General features: G+C 42.3%; 1 protein-coding gene across 4 annotated transcripts in view; it reads right to left on the bottom strand.

Moving 5' to 3' along the window:
* Nucleotides 1–1,223: 1,223 nt before the first annotated feature.
* Nucleotides 1,224–14,349, bottom strand: part of SMAD9 (SMAD family member 9) — a 66,280-nt gene continuing 53,154 nt past the window's right edge. For all 4 annotated transcript variants that reach the window (XM_086329330.1, XM_086329332.1, XM_086329333.1 and 1 more), the window contains 2 exons: nt 7,149–7,405; nt 1,224–4,725 (listed from right to left, as the gene is read on the bottom strand). In XM_086329330.1, coding sequence (XP_086185456.1) covers nt 4,582–4,725; nt 7,149–7,405 — 401 coding nt within the window. In that variant the 3' untranslated portion in view covers nt 1,224–4,581. The remainder of the gene's footprint in view (nt 4,726–7,148; nt 7,406–14,349) is intronic.

Genomic DNA, 14,349 nt, shown 5'->3' with positions numbered 1-14,349 from the left:
GGTGGAGAGCTCATTGCTAGGCCCTCCAGCAGCCTGTCCCAGCTGATAGCACATTGACCTTTATCAGTTTACTTGTTCATCTTTCTCCACAAACTTGGAAGTTTCTTTAAGGCAGAAACTGTCATCTGTCATTGTTATCTGCAGTGCCTGCCTGGTAGTAACTGATGATCAAGAATCATCTAATAAGTGAATATGTGGAAGTTTCTAGGCTAATGAAAATATTCTCTTAAGCTAATGTTTAAAGAAAATATTTTATGTCTATACAATGGTATATTTAAAAATATGTACTAGTTTGTGGTTGAAGTGCCAATACCAAATTTTGGATGCAAGAACAGGGTCAGGAAAAATAGGAGATGCAAAGACAAGCAAGACACAATCACTGCTCTCCATAAACTTCCAGCTTAAGTAAGATGAGATGGTTGGATGGCATCATTGACTCAATGGACATGAGTGTGAGCGAGCTCCGGGAGTTGGTGATGGACAGGGATGCCTGGCGTGCTGCAGTCCACGGGGTCGCAGAGTCGGACATGACTAAGCGACTAAACTGACTGAGCCCTCCTCTGTGCACCCAGAATAGCTTGTCTTTCATCTGTTTACATTTTGAATAAAGGGCTCCATTTTTTAAAAAAAAAGAAAACTTTAATCAATAAAAGACCAAGTTTTCTCAAAATACTTACATATTCTACCCCCCCCCCCCCACCGCATTTAGACTGGAAGGAAATTTAATGGAGAGAACAGAAAATTTACATTTTTAGATATTTTCATATTCCTCCTGGATTCCATCTTCATTTGTCCTGAGTTGCCTTTAACACTTTTCTAACATGTATTATATAGCAATGTACAGATATTTACAGTAATTGTTCATTCCCATATACTGTAATATCACTTAATATTTGCCAATACACAGGAAAAAAAAAAGCTCCTACGCATATCCTTTCTAAAATTACTGCAAAATATCTTCAAGGTTCTATATTTTTTTCTACTTTATCTACAGTAGTGTATATGTTAATCCAAATCTAATTTATCCCTCCCCTTCCAAGGTTCTATATTTAATGCCAGTTATTCTAAGATGCTTAATTCAAAACTGTTATCTAATTTCTCTATAGGATGTTGGATTTCAAAAAAATCCAATTTTCAAAACAGGATTGTATAAGATCATCTTAAGGACCCATATACAACGAATCCTTCTATGAGGTTTGTAGGGAATAATGAGCCAAAAGACATTTAGGTACAGTATTCTTTATTATAAACAATCAGATAACAGTGTAAGTGTGCATTTGAAGGATAATTGAGGCCTAGCTATAATAAAAAACATGACTTAAATAGAAATAGTTTCTTTTTTGTTAGTTTGTTTTACATTAATTTGAACTTAACATATGCCAAGATCATGTAATTTGTCATATAGTTCGGCCATTAAATCGTTAACAAGAGCAGACAAAATTTGGAATGCATGTTCCATTTTGCTTTATTTGTTGACTACGTATACCGAATATTCAGGACATACTCAAAGTTAAGCCGGTGCTTGAAGTCTTAACAGGCAATACCTAAAAAATGTTTTTGTTGCTGTGACAGGGTATTCACTTCCTAAGAAGACAATGAAAAGGAGATTCTAAATGCTAGGTGGTTGTCCAATCTTTTCTGATTTAAACTGAGTGTAAAAAAAAATATAAAGTAAATGTATTGAGAATTGACATCTTAATAGTTCCAAAGCACTGGTAGGTATTAAAATATCATCTAACTAAAAATTTTTACATCTCAAATTTTTAACAGGAGAAAAAACAAAACCCAGACTTGAACAGCACTATAAATGTTCTGAGTCTTGTCAGCAGGCCAGATGTTACTGTTCTCTATTGCCTTGTCTACGGCAACCTTAAACATGTTTGGCAATTGCTGATGCAATTAATGGCTCAGCATGTCCACTTTGCTCACGAGCCTATAAAAGAATGTGAAGACATCGTTTGGACTGTCTACCTCAAGGATTGAATGTTAAATAAGCACATTTAGAAGTCAGAAATCAAATCCTTGCATTACAATTTTTAACAATTCTTAGCAGAAAAAAATGTAAAAGCCTGATCTAAAATGTGACTATGTTACAATGACTTAAGGGTTAATTTCCCATCACTTCTAAATTCTCTGAATTTCACAGTATCTTGATAAAGGCTTTTGGTGAGATAGACCTGGTAGTGATGCATACGTACCACTTTAATCATTTATTTTTTGAAGACACAATTCCAATTCACTGGAACGTTCTGTCCTGGTTTCCCAAAGCTGCGTGGAAAGCCAGTGTATCTTTTCATGTCACTTATAAGCAACTAGTACCGATTAATTCTGTAAAGGTGTAAGATTACCAGAGGAGGAGTCTGACCACTGACGGATAAAGCGATGTTTGATGCCTGGAGCCCAGACCACATGTACCTCATGCTGTTTTGTGCAGCAGGACTTGTTTGAGGAAGACTTCACCACACTAATGCCTTTTCCAAGGAAAGGGGACATAGGGAATTACTGGAAAACAGGGAAGCAAGAGGAGAAAAATCCAGCTTTGAGACAGAAGAAAAGCCTCATTTATCCAAGGATGTCTTCATCCATGACTTGATTGCTCAGAAGAGAAAGAAAATCAGTTTCAAAATAGAGAATTAGGAAAGCAATTACACTTTTTTCAAGCATAAGAAAGAGCGCATGTTTTGTTTTAATAGTTCTTGAAACATGAGGATGATTCTACAGATTTCCGTGTAGACTCTCAGCTCCAGAGGGCTGGGACGGTTTCTTGTGCACATTGACTCCACAGTACCTAACACTGTGCCAGGCACATACATAGTTGGTGAACCAACAAACTACAGCATTCTCTAAACACTAAACGGACCACCTAACTTTACTGTAAAATGTGATATTTTCTATTGTATATATGAAAGCTTCTAGGTAACACTAGTCATTACAAGAGGTGACGGCAGTAGCTCACGCATACATTGTTTTCATATGATCATTCCTACCTTGAATACAATTTAATGAGAAACAGCTACTATATACTAATGCTAGAAAGAGTTGAGACAGAATGTATAAATGAAGAAACCTCCTGGATCACTGAAGTACCGGCTGTTAACAAGCATAATTACCTTCTTAAATTATACATTTTAAAGAGGGTGTGAAATAATTTTCCAAGCAATGCAGTGTTTAGTGGGTCAGAAATATATATATATATCAAAGTACCTAGAAATTTGGTAAATGGCCCTCTCTTTATCATCCAAGGGTAAATAACAGGTTTTGGTATTTTGTGTGCATTTTTTAAAATGTCCTGTTATTCAGAACCACTGTTCGTCAGAAATGATAGGGATTATGGAATTACTCTTATTTGGGAACTTATTTCCAGGTATGAGGCTTTAGTTTTATAAGAGGCTACCACCTATGACCAGCAGGTCACTTAATCAGTAGAGACACTAAGTTAAAGAACTCACATGGATTGCAGCAACGTGTCTAGGTTTTCTCAGAGGCTTCAGTGAACGTTGAGTCATCTGTGAAGAGTTAGTATTTACCAATGTGTGAGGAACATGCGGCAAAATGTGCCCTCGCCTAGAGACTGTGAACGTGGGAATGTGAGAAGGAATAAGTAAACACAGGGTGTTTTTGTCCGATGCTCTTATTCTACTGCTGCTTCTACACACACACACGGGACTTAAACACGAGGCCAGCAAGCATGCTGTGCAGACTAAGATCTGCAGAGCTGCCTGTCCTGAGTCACCACCAGGAGAACTTACGTGGAACTTAATGTGATTTCCTACGTGGAAGGCAGGCATCTCTGTGGGTGATGCATGGATTAAGAAAGTGCTGGTCTTATTTTGCAGTTGGGGGATATAGCTCATTTCATGCTATTTTCATATTTATAATATCTTCCCATATTAGAGTTATTTATTCTATTTTTTCTGTACAGTGGTAAGATAATGAGGCAACCTGGCTCTCAGCTTCACAGTTTCTTTCTTTTCCAATCACAGTTTTAATTTGTTTAAAAGGTACCATTCATATCAGCACAACAGTCTACCTACAGGTATTTCAACTTCAGAAATAAAGCTTATATGACTTGTTTTACATAACTGATTTTACAAGCTTGATTTTCTTTTTTTGTCAGCATTTGAAGTGAGGTTATTTAAATGTTACAGGTTTGTTTTGTCCAAAGTGTTATTTGCCCTAGTGCTGCTAGTACCTGATTTTTGCTACGTAAACAGTTTTAGTATTTTTCTGGACTGGCCACACAATATGCCTTATGTGACACGGCAGACGGAAGCTGCCTTTGTTCTGCCAGCACCCTTCAAACACTGTCCACAGACTTGCCTCTCATTTGTTCTCTCCCACAAAAGAAGCTGCTGCTTATTAGAGCGTAGGCGCGAAAAACCTGCTTTTATCATTGCGTTGTAGTGGCATCAGGTTAACTAGAAAGCACAAACCAAGATGATGATACAAAATATGAAGAGTATATATTAAATGTATTTACATGTGTACTTAGAAACTTCAGTTAGTCATGAATCTGAAATGATATAAGCCACTGCCTGCAACAGCATCTACCCTATAGAAATGTGTGTTGAGACAGGACTGTTAAGACACCGAAGAAATCGGGTTGTGTGGGGAGCCCATCTGAGTCAGAACTTTGTCCAGCCACTGCAGCGGTCCATGAAGGTGGATCTCAATCCAGCAGGGCGTGCTTGTGACATCCTGGCGATGGTACTCGGCTCCCCAGCCCTGAAAAGCAAAAACAGAGCCACGTGATTGTGCCAGATTTCCAGGCAGCCTCCAGGGGCACGAAACAGGCCTGCTGGACACAGCCCACCCACCAGGGCAGCTTCTGGGACCTGAGAACATGAACTCTGCATTCCTGCAAGTACAAGACAACCTTTTCATCAGCCAGACACCCTAAGATGAGTCCCCATCCCAGGTATCCTCCTGGGCTCGCAACTAAATCCACGGACCTAGAGAGGGCCTGGGTTCCAGCCACATCAGAGACACTGGGAAATCATGCTGTCTTCCCCAGGGAAGGGAGCTTGAATGCATGTTCACCCCCTTAATGCTGAAGTCCATGTTTTGCATGAAACAGAACAATGGCTGGATCTGAAAGTTGTTAAGTGAGAGCTGAAGGCGCTCTCTGTTACTCAGGGTTGATGAAGAAAGCTTGTTTCCCCTCTCCCATGCTGGCTCACTTATGGCAATTTGCCTTTGGTGACCATCCCCAGGAAAGATCACAAAAAATAAGTTTTGTTAACATCCATGACCTCACATGGTTGCAATTTTTTATTGTGGTGAGAACTTACCAATTTCTTTTACACTGATCACCTATAGTTATATTTGCTAGGAATCTTTTAAGTCCCTGCAATATTAGTAACAGTTTATTTTGTGAATTATGTGGTTTTATGAATTTAAAGGCTACATATATGAGAAGTACATCTAGTTGATCTTAGGAAAGTCAAATTCCTATACAAGTTTATAATACAGTGAAATTATTATGTCTGAGACATTGGCCATCTCATCCCAATTTTTAAAACAGGCCTAGAAAAAAGTACGTCAAATGGTTGCTTATTATTGCCCTCTGCTGGCTCTAAAGCATCAGAATGTTTGAAAAGACTTTCAGGTATTTGTTAATTGCCTGACGGTGTAAAAATGCTTTTAAAGCTTAACAGTAAATTTGAATAAGGGCTTCCCTGGTGGCCCTTAGATGGTAAAGAATCTGCCTGCAATGCAGGGGATCTGGGTTCGATCCCTGGGTCAGGAAGATCCCTGGAGAAAGGAATGGCTACCCACTCCAGTATTCTTGCCTGGAGAATTCCATGGACAGAGGAGCCTGGGGGGCTACAGTCCAAGGGGTCACAAAGAGTCGGACACAACTGAAACAACTTAGCACGCATGCAAATTTGAATGAAACTGTTTTGTCACCATGAAAAAAATGAATTCAAGAAGTCATTTTCTAAACTGGAAACTCTATTCTTGATTCTCATTTTTTAAATAATTACTGAAATTATAAATAAGAGTGTTGAAAAATGGGACACATTTTTCTGTAATTCTGTAAAATGGTAATTTTACAGAACTAATAAATACATTTTTCTGTAATTCTGTAAAATGGTAATTTTACAGAATTAATAAATAAATTTTTTCTTTGAAAAAATCTGGAACAAGCCATACTGATACCCCTTGAATAGATAGGTCACCATGGGAAAACTGTCACATATACTCAGTTTGACAAACAAGCTCAGATTTGGAAATACTAGAATTATTTGCAAGTGCTTTGTGAGGAATGAAACAGATGATAAGCTGAGGGCTTAGCTTCAACGCGCAAATCCAGTTTTTCCTTCCCACTAAGTTAACTCCCTCCATTCTCCAACCTTCACATCAACTTTAATTAAAGAACTAATTGAGAAATTCACAAATATTCATAAGCAGAACATCTACTACTGCATGAGAATTAATCATGAGCCCCATAATGTTTTTATCCCAACCTGTTTATTCCTTTGTAAACAGCACTTAGTTCATACTCCCTTGTATTAGACCCAGTCCTGTTTTGTAGCTTATTTATAAATACAATCGCCTCTGTTTGCCTGTCTGCTTTGTAAGAGTAAGGAGAGCGTCTTATTCAATTTCAGGTAAATTCACCATTTACTGAGTGACCATAGTGCTCAGCAATTTGAGGGAAGAAAAAAAAAATCTCTGTAGCATTAAGTCCTATACAACCATCATAGTCACTTTATCTTCTTTATTTAAAGAAAAATCAGGTAACTGTCTTAACTTGGATTTCCTCCAAAAGTAATATACTTACGAATTTTCTTAAAATTGCTAAACAAGAGATGTCATACTCACGGAGGAGCTCTTCTGAAAAACAATTGAGAGTTTTCCTCCCAAAATGCTGTCTACTTGCCCTGGCTGTCCAACTGTCACATCAGTCGAAGACTGTTTAAAAATATATATATTTTTTACTTATTTATTTTCTTATTTGGCTGTACTGGGTCTTAGTTGTGGCACACAGGATATTTAGTTGACCCACGTGGGATCTAGTTCCCTGACCAGGGATCGAACGTGGGGCCCCTGCACTGAGAGCAGGGAGTCTTAGCCACTGGACTGCTCCGGAAGTCCTGTGCTCTTGGTCTCTTTCTTATACTCGGGAAGTGAGCACTCCTTACCTTGACAAAACTCATCCTGATGGTGCACATCTTGGTCAGCTCGTAGACAACTTCAAATCCATGGTGCACAGACTGGGCGAGCAGCTGAGCGAACAGCTGGTTGTTGAAGATCTTGAGGCTGCAGCCGCTGGGGATCTTGCAGACAGTGGCTGGGTGGAAGCCGTGCTGATAGTTGCAGTTCCGGCTCTGCACGAAGATGCTGCTGTCACTCACACACTCGGCATAGACCTCTCCCCCGACGTAGTACAGGTGCACGCCTGTGAGGCAAAAACAGTCTTCCAACACCAGCACTGAATTCCACTTAGACTTAGCCCCCTTCCCATCTCATCCGCCTCTGTCACCTAAAGAGACGTGACTATCAACTGTGAGGTTAATTTTAATATCACCAATCATTGATTAGTACCACGAGTGCCCCCAAGGTTGACCTGCTTTAATTATCATCTGTATTTTCTCCATGAGTGCATTTAAAAGTATATTGCAACTCAGGTTTGCATAGCCAAGAACAAAGAAGGAGGCTGGCATGTATTAATACTGCTCCTGTCACTTGCAGCCTCATGCTTGTTCATTCTAAAAGTCAGATCTCATACTATTAGAGGCAAAATAACAACATAATGCAGAAAACATCAAATAGTCCTTCAGGACATGTAGAAGTAAAGAACTTGACACAGTAAGTACCACGGTAATGTTACTTACATGAATATACTAAATCCACTTCAGAGGACATGATAAATGAAGTCTACATTTTATTTTACTAACAATTATAAATCCTTTTCTCTTAGTACCTCAAAGAGACCTATTCCATTTTAAAGCTTATCACCTACATTTACAGGTCATAGAAATAATGCCTATTTTTACCTACAGTGAAATTCATGCCACATTTTCAGATAAAATATAAAGACTCAATCAAAATGTAGTTTATGCTATTTTATCTCATGTTCTTAGAACTAAAAGGTGAAGAGGGGCTTGAGAATGTTGTTGCTCAAAGTACATTTTAGTTGATGCTCTTCCTCCAAATTCTGGGTTTAAGACTCAACATAAATTTGTAACAAGGGACTGGAGTTAGGTGAGGTGAAGATGTTCTAGTCTAGGGAATATTAAATACCAGAACAACTGTTCCCCAACCTTTTAGCAGAAACAAAATCTCTTATCTCCAGGTGTCAACATGGTTGTAAATACAATCTCCATGCAGTGGCAAGGGGATTGTAGAAATGATCTTGAATCTACTTATAGGGACAGATTTCAGTACTTAAAAAAAACCAAACACACACTTTTAAATAATACAACTGAAAGACTTCCAGGGCTTCTCAGACCTGCATTTAGGAAACTTGACCGACATAGCCACTCAGTTTCTTTGTCAGGATCTAAGTAGCAATGGAGGCAATTTTTGCACTATTATGTAACTACTTCCTGCCAGCTTTATGGTTTCCTTTTCCCATCTCCTTTCCCTTAATACAATTTTAGAAAAGAATGGCTTTCAGGGTCATGTATGCAAACCACAGACTCCAACACAGTCTGAAGAAACTGATTCAGGGTCACAATGATAAAGCTCTTGATACTCGGGTCAAGGTTCCCCTCTCACTGCCTCAGTCAGACCAGGTCCCCTCCTCTGCTCAGCCTTCCTTTTCTGCCTCACCTCCATGATTCTCTCTCCTGAACGCCCTGGGGTCTGATCCCCATGGCCCTGGGCCTGAGGATTAGGCAGAAGGATGGTCCTAATTGGCTGGGACACAGTGCTGGACCCACATGTGGGAGGTGTGTGTTATTAGTTGCTCAGTCGCGTCTGACTCTTTGCGACCCCATGGACTGTATGTAGCCCATCAGGCTTCTCTGTCCATGGGATTCTCCAGGCAAGAATATTGGGAGTGGGTTGCCATGCCCTCCTCCAAGGGAATCTTCTGGACCCGGGGACTAAACAAGAGTCTCCTGCATTGCAGGCATATTCTTTACCATCTGAGCCACCTGGGAAGCCCAGACTTACTTGGCTGGACCCACATATTGGGAGGTGAGACAGGGGCAAATCCAACCAGACTTCATTAAAAACTCCCAGGGGAAGGCCTGCCTCTGGGGTGGCTGGAGAGCAGGTCATCAAATTGCCAGAGCATGAGGCTGCTAAGTGTTCAGTATGTCTTTGAGTTGAATGCCCTTCAAATACATAATCCTCCTAGAGCTTACTAAGAACAGATAAGATTTTTTTGCTATCTGACTCTGGTCTTTATTTAGGGGATGATTTTCAATCCTGTTAAAAGTCTTATCTGCAACCACAGACATCCTGGCGGAGCACAGAAAGCAGAGAAGAGCCTGGATGGGGAGGCAGCAGTTCAGCATCCTGAGTGAGAAGAAGGGGCAGAGCGGATGGGATGTGCCCGGAGAAGCCCTGAGCCGGCCCTGGTCACCGGAACAAGGAGGGATATTCAACCCCATGATGAAGAAGGCTAGAGACAGCAGCATCTAAAGAGTCAAGTAAGCAAGGGATTTTATTCGCATCCATTTGACAGGCCAGAAGCCTGGCTTTAAACCACATCTGCGAGGTGCTAAATTGCCACGGAGAACAGTGAGCAGATAAACACCCAAAGAAGGTGCCACAACTCGTGAGCCCACATGCTACAACTACTGAAGCTCTAGAGCAGGTGCCCTGCAGTAAGAGAAGCCACTTAATGAGTAGCCTGCGCATGGCAACTAGAGAGTAGCCTCTGCTTGCTGCAGTTAGAGAAAGCCCAGCACAGCAACGAAGACTCAGCACAGTTTGACAAGAAAACACAAAACTAAAGTAAATAATAAATAAATAAATTATAAAAATAATATAAAAGTAAAGGTTTCCAGACCTACAGCAGGGCTTTGGGCCAGAGGATGGAGGTGGGCCTGCCCAAGACTGTGACCGCAGCTGTGCACTACACAAACCCAGGGTGTGCCTCAGACTTCCGAGATTTGTATGGTTATTACAAGACTCCTCCAGCAGATGGCAGCAGGGGCTCCTTTCAATTCACACAGAGCCGCCTCTGGGCTGGTACAAAGTCAGTCCCCTCAAGCTATTACTTGAAGACATCTCTGGACAAATAGGATGAACAAGCAAGCAGATTTGGGCCCAAATGAACTACACTACCAGGGGCTTCCCTGGTAGCTCAGCTGGTAAAGAATCCACTTGTAATGCAAGAGACCCCAGTTTGATACCTGGGTGGGGAAGATTCCTTGGAGAAGGGATAGGCTACCCACACCAGTATTCTTGGGCTTCCCTGGTTACTCAGATAGTAAAGAATCTGCCTGCAATTCCAAAAACCTGGGTTCAATCCCTGGATTGGGAAGATCCCCAGGAGGAGGTAATGGCAACCCACTCCAGTATTCTTGCCTGGAGAATCCCATGGACAGAGGAGCCTGGCTGGCTATAGTCCATGGGGTCGCAAAGAGTCAGACACGACTGAGTGACTAAGCACAGCACTGAGCCCCAGTGAACGCCCCACTGTGCATGCACACACTCAGTGATTCTGCCAAGGTGGGTGCCCCTTGGCACTACTTTCTCTCTCTCTACTCTCTCACTACCACTCTTGACTGCAGCAACCCCAGCTCGCCTGGACATACCGGGTCCCACCCCATCCTCACAGGAGCAGGAAAGCCCACTAGAAGAAATGTTGAAAATACTGAGATGCAAAGAATACAGATCAGCCACAAATCCACAACCCAGAAATAATCAGTACTAACATCTGTCATATACTTTTAGTCTTTCATGTGTACATTTTAAATAAAATTGGGATCATACTCTATAGGCTTTTTTATAACCTTTTTTCACTATTAAAATACTGACAACATTTTCTCATGATATTAAGTATTCTTCAGTATCCTGTGTAATTACTGCAACAGTATGATGTTCTGTGTTAAATATTTTTTAGGATTTGCTTTTTCAGGGATGAGAAACTTCACACACATTCAAAGGCAGAATGGAAAGGATGTTTTGAGACCAGGAAACTAAATCCACTGGGAAAGAAGGGATCCAAAAATCACCTTGAGGGACTTGCCTGGTGATCCAGTGGCTAAGACTCCACACTCCCAATCCCGGTGTCCAGGTTTAATCCCTGGTCAGGGAACTAAATCCCTCGTGCTATAACTAAGACCCAGCATAGCCCCCAAAATAATTTTTTAAAAAATGAAAAAAAAAATCACCTCGAAGTACAGACCCTGCTTCTAAGGAACTGACAAAGTAAACCCTTGTCTCAGGATAATTCCTTACACGAAAAAGGGAAGCATTACTAGATCTCCACAGAACAACTTGAGATGTACAAGAAAATAAAGTTTCATAAAAAAGTGAAAAACTGCTTCTCAAAGCAATTCCATGATTTGAAATCTATGATATTATGTCTGGGAAGGTCCAGGTTTGCCTCATTCAGTGGGTGCGTATGAGTGCTAGGTCATTTCAGCCGTGTCTGACTCTCTTCAATCCAACGGACTGTAGCCCACCAGGCTCCTCTGTCCATGGGATTCTCCAGGCAAGAACACTGGAGTGGGCTGCCATTTCCTTCTCCAGGGGATCTTCCAGACCCAGGGATCAAACCCACATCTCTTAGGTCTCCTGCACTGGCAGGCAGGTTGTTGACCACTAGTGCCACCTGGGAAGCCCCGGTAAGTTCAATACGTGGGGCTAATGCCTCAGGAACTATCAGTCACCCCTCCCTTCTCCCACGGGAGGAAGAACAGCCAGCAGCCAGGACACACGCAGCTCGTCTACAGCTGCAAAGAAGAAAAGTGTCCGTCCTGCCCAAGTGTTCTTTCACACCAAGAGCTGGGAGCAGGCTCCTCATGCGGGTCAGTGGCACTGTGGGCAGTGACAGCGCAACCAGAGGTGCTCAGAACAGACACTGCTATTGATTAGGATTATATTACGTTGTGCATGTCTAAGAAATATAACCCGACCTCGATGACCTTAAGAGCACATGTATGCCCACGCAGTCCTTTCAAAACTGCGGCTTTCCTCAGTGTTTGGAAATCAGGGCCATCTTAAAAGCCACTCTAAAAAATCAGGCACGCTGTATACTCCAGTGACCCAAACTGGCTATTCCATCATTCCCCAAACCTCAGGAAATAACCTTGGCTTTATTTTGGGCAATCACAGACAGGTATGACATGTCAGCAGTTCTTCATCCTTTTCCCCAATAATGATGCTAATAATCCTCCCATGGAGCTCAGTGTAACTCAGTGTGGGACTGCTTTTCTGAAGTATTCTTGGGGGGAAAACACAAAATCTTTTCTGGTTTACATTTTTAAAGTAAATGGTTGTACAATTTCAACACTGCAGTACTACGAGGGCCTTATTTCCACATCTCAGAGTTGATTATGACATACTGTGGCTGTGGCATACGACAACCATTTTCATTCCATATCAAAAGATTCAATTCCTCAAGCACTGAACCAAGAGGGGTGCTGAGATGAAAAACCAGGAGGGTCCCTCCCCTCCAGCAGAAGGGAGCAACTGGGCCTGAGAGACAGAGCCATGGGTGCAAAATCTATCCCTTGTGGGACCATGGGTAAGCTACTGGACTCTTCTGAGCTTCTGCTGCCTCACCTGTAAAATGGGACGAAGAAATCCTAACGTGTAGAGTGACTACAGAGCAGTAATATGTGTAAGTGCCTGCAGGGTGCCTCTCGGATCTGGGATCTGTGGGGGTAGCTGAATCATTCAGGAGAGGTCAGGCAGTTTGCCTGGTTTTTAAGGAGGAGTATGGACAGACCTCGGCTTAGAAGGCAGTGTTCCAGGTTCTTTGAGGTCCTGCCTCTGATACTGAAGCTGCAGCCTCTGAGATTCTAGTGCTAACTTGCTAATGGCTATTTAAAGCTCTTGGCCAGAGAGGTCAAAGCAATAGATGTGTTAACTGTTGCAAGGTTACAGAGAAAGGCTTCGTGCCAACCCCTCTGCCTCACGGTGCATGGCATTAGATGGAGAACAGGATGAAAGAGCATGGTGAGTCAGCCCGTGAACCATCACCACCACAGACAAAAGCTCAAAGTACACGCACTGCTGACAGGGCGGCAGCACGGATCTCTTCAGTGGACCGCCATCTTCCATAAGTGGCAAGAAACACGCGCCAGAAGTGACCTCGAAGCCACTGATAACTACTGAGGGGAGAAATGGCCCATTGTTAACTATAACAAAAGAATCTTTATAGGTGTCTCACCCCCCACAACGCACAGGCTCATTGCGATATAATAGCCAGGGGATCCTTTTACAGTGAAAACTCAGATCTATAAACTCCAACTTAACTCCACCTTCTTGTGTCACACACACAAAGCTAAAGCACTCCGCATGGCTCCCAGGCCATGTGACCTGGTCCTGTCCCCTCCTCCTCTATGACTTCCTAGCCCCCTTGCTCACTCTGTTCCACTCGCCCTGGCATTGCTGCTGTTCCTCACACTGTGCCAGGCAGGTTCCAGGGCCCTTGCACATGCTGCTCCCTTTGCTCAGAAAGGTACCCACACTGCCGAATCCCTCTTTAGCTCTCAACTCAGATGTCACTTCCTTAGCAAGCCTGCCTGCCTGCCTAGCTCCCCCATCCTCCCCCATTCTCTTCCCCTCCTTTGTTTTTCTCTAGATACTTACCATTTGTGTGTGTGTGTGTGTGTGTGTGTGTGTGTGTGTGTGTGGATGTATGTATGTGTATGCATGCGTGTGTACTAAGTCACTTCATGTCATATCCGACTGTTTGTGACCCTGTGGACTATAACCAGCCAGACTCCTCTGTCCACAGGATTCTCCAGGCAAGAATACTGGAGTGGGTTGCCACGCCCTCCTCCAGGGGATCTTCCTGACCCACGGATCAAATGCATGTTTCTTACATCTCCAGCATTGGGTGGCAAGCTCTTTACCACTAGTGCCTCCTGGGAAGCCCCCATGTATGTATGTGTGTGTGTGTGTGTGTGTGTGTGTATAATTTCTTGTTTGTCTTTCTTTAGTAGTAGATAATCCACAAAGCCAGGAGTTTTTTGTTTTGTTTTGCTTGTTTCCCATTGCTATATCCCAAGTGGCAGAATTGCTTGGCCCAGAGTGGATGCTCAATAAATATTTGTGAGATGAATGTGTATCTCTGAAGTTTGAGCATCTCCTGTAACTAACTCCGCAGTTAACGGAATTAGTTAGTTAACTAACAAGCTAACTTGCTCCCTAACCTTGGGATGCGTTTGGCTGCAAACTTACTCAGGCTGGTGCTCCAGAAAGCCATGC

Source organism: Bos grunniens, chromosome 12, assembly GCF_055505025.1.
Source record: "Bos grunniens cultivar Pamir isolate PY7600 chromosome 12, Bosgru_T2T1.0, whole genome shotgun sequence".
Classification (NCBI taxonomy): Eukaryota; Metazoa; Chordata; class Mammalia; order Artiodactyla; family Bovidae; genus Bos; species Bos grunniens.
This window is presented reverse-complemented; position numbering and strand designations above follow the sequence as displayed.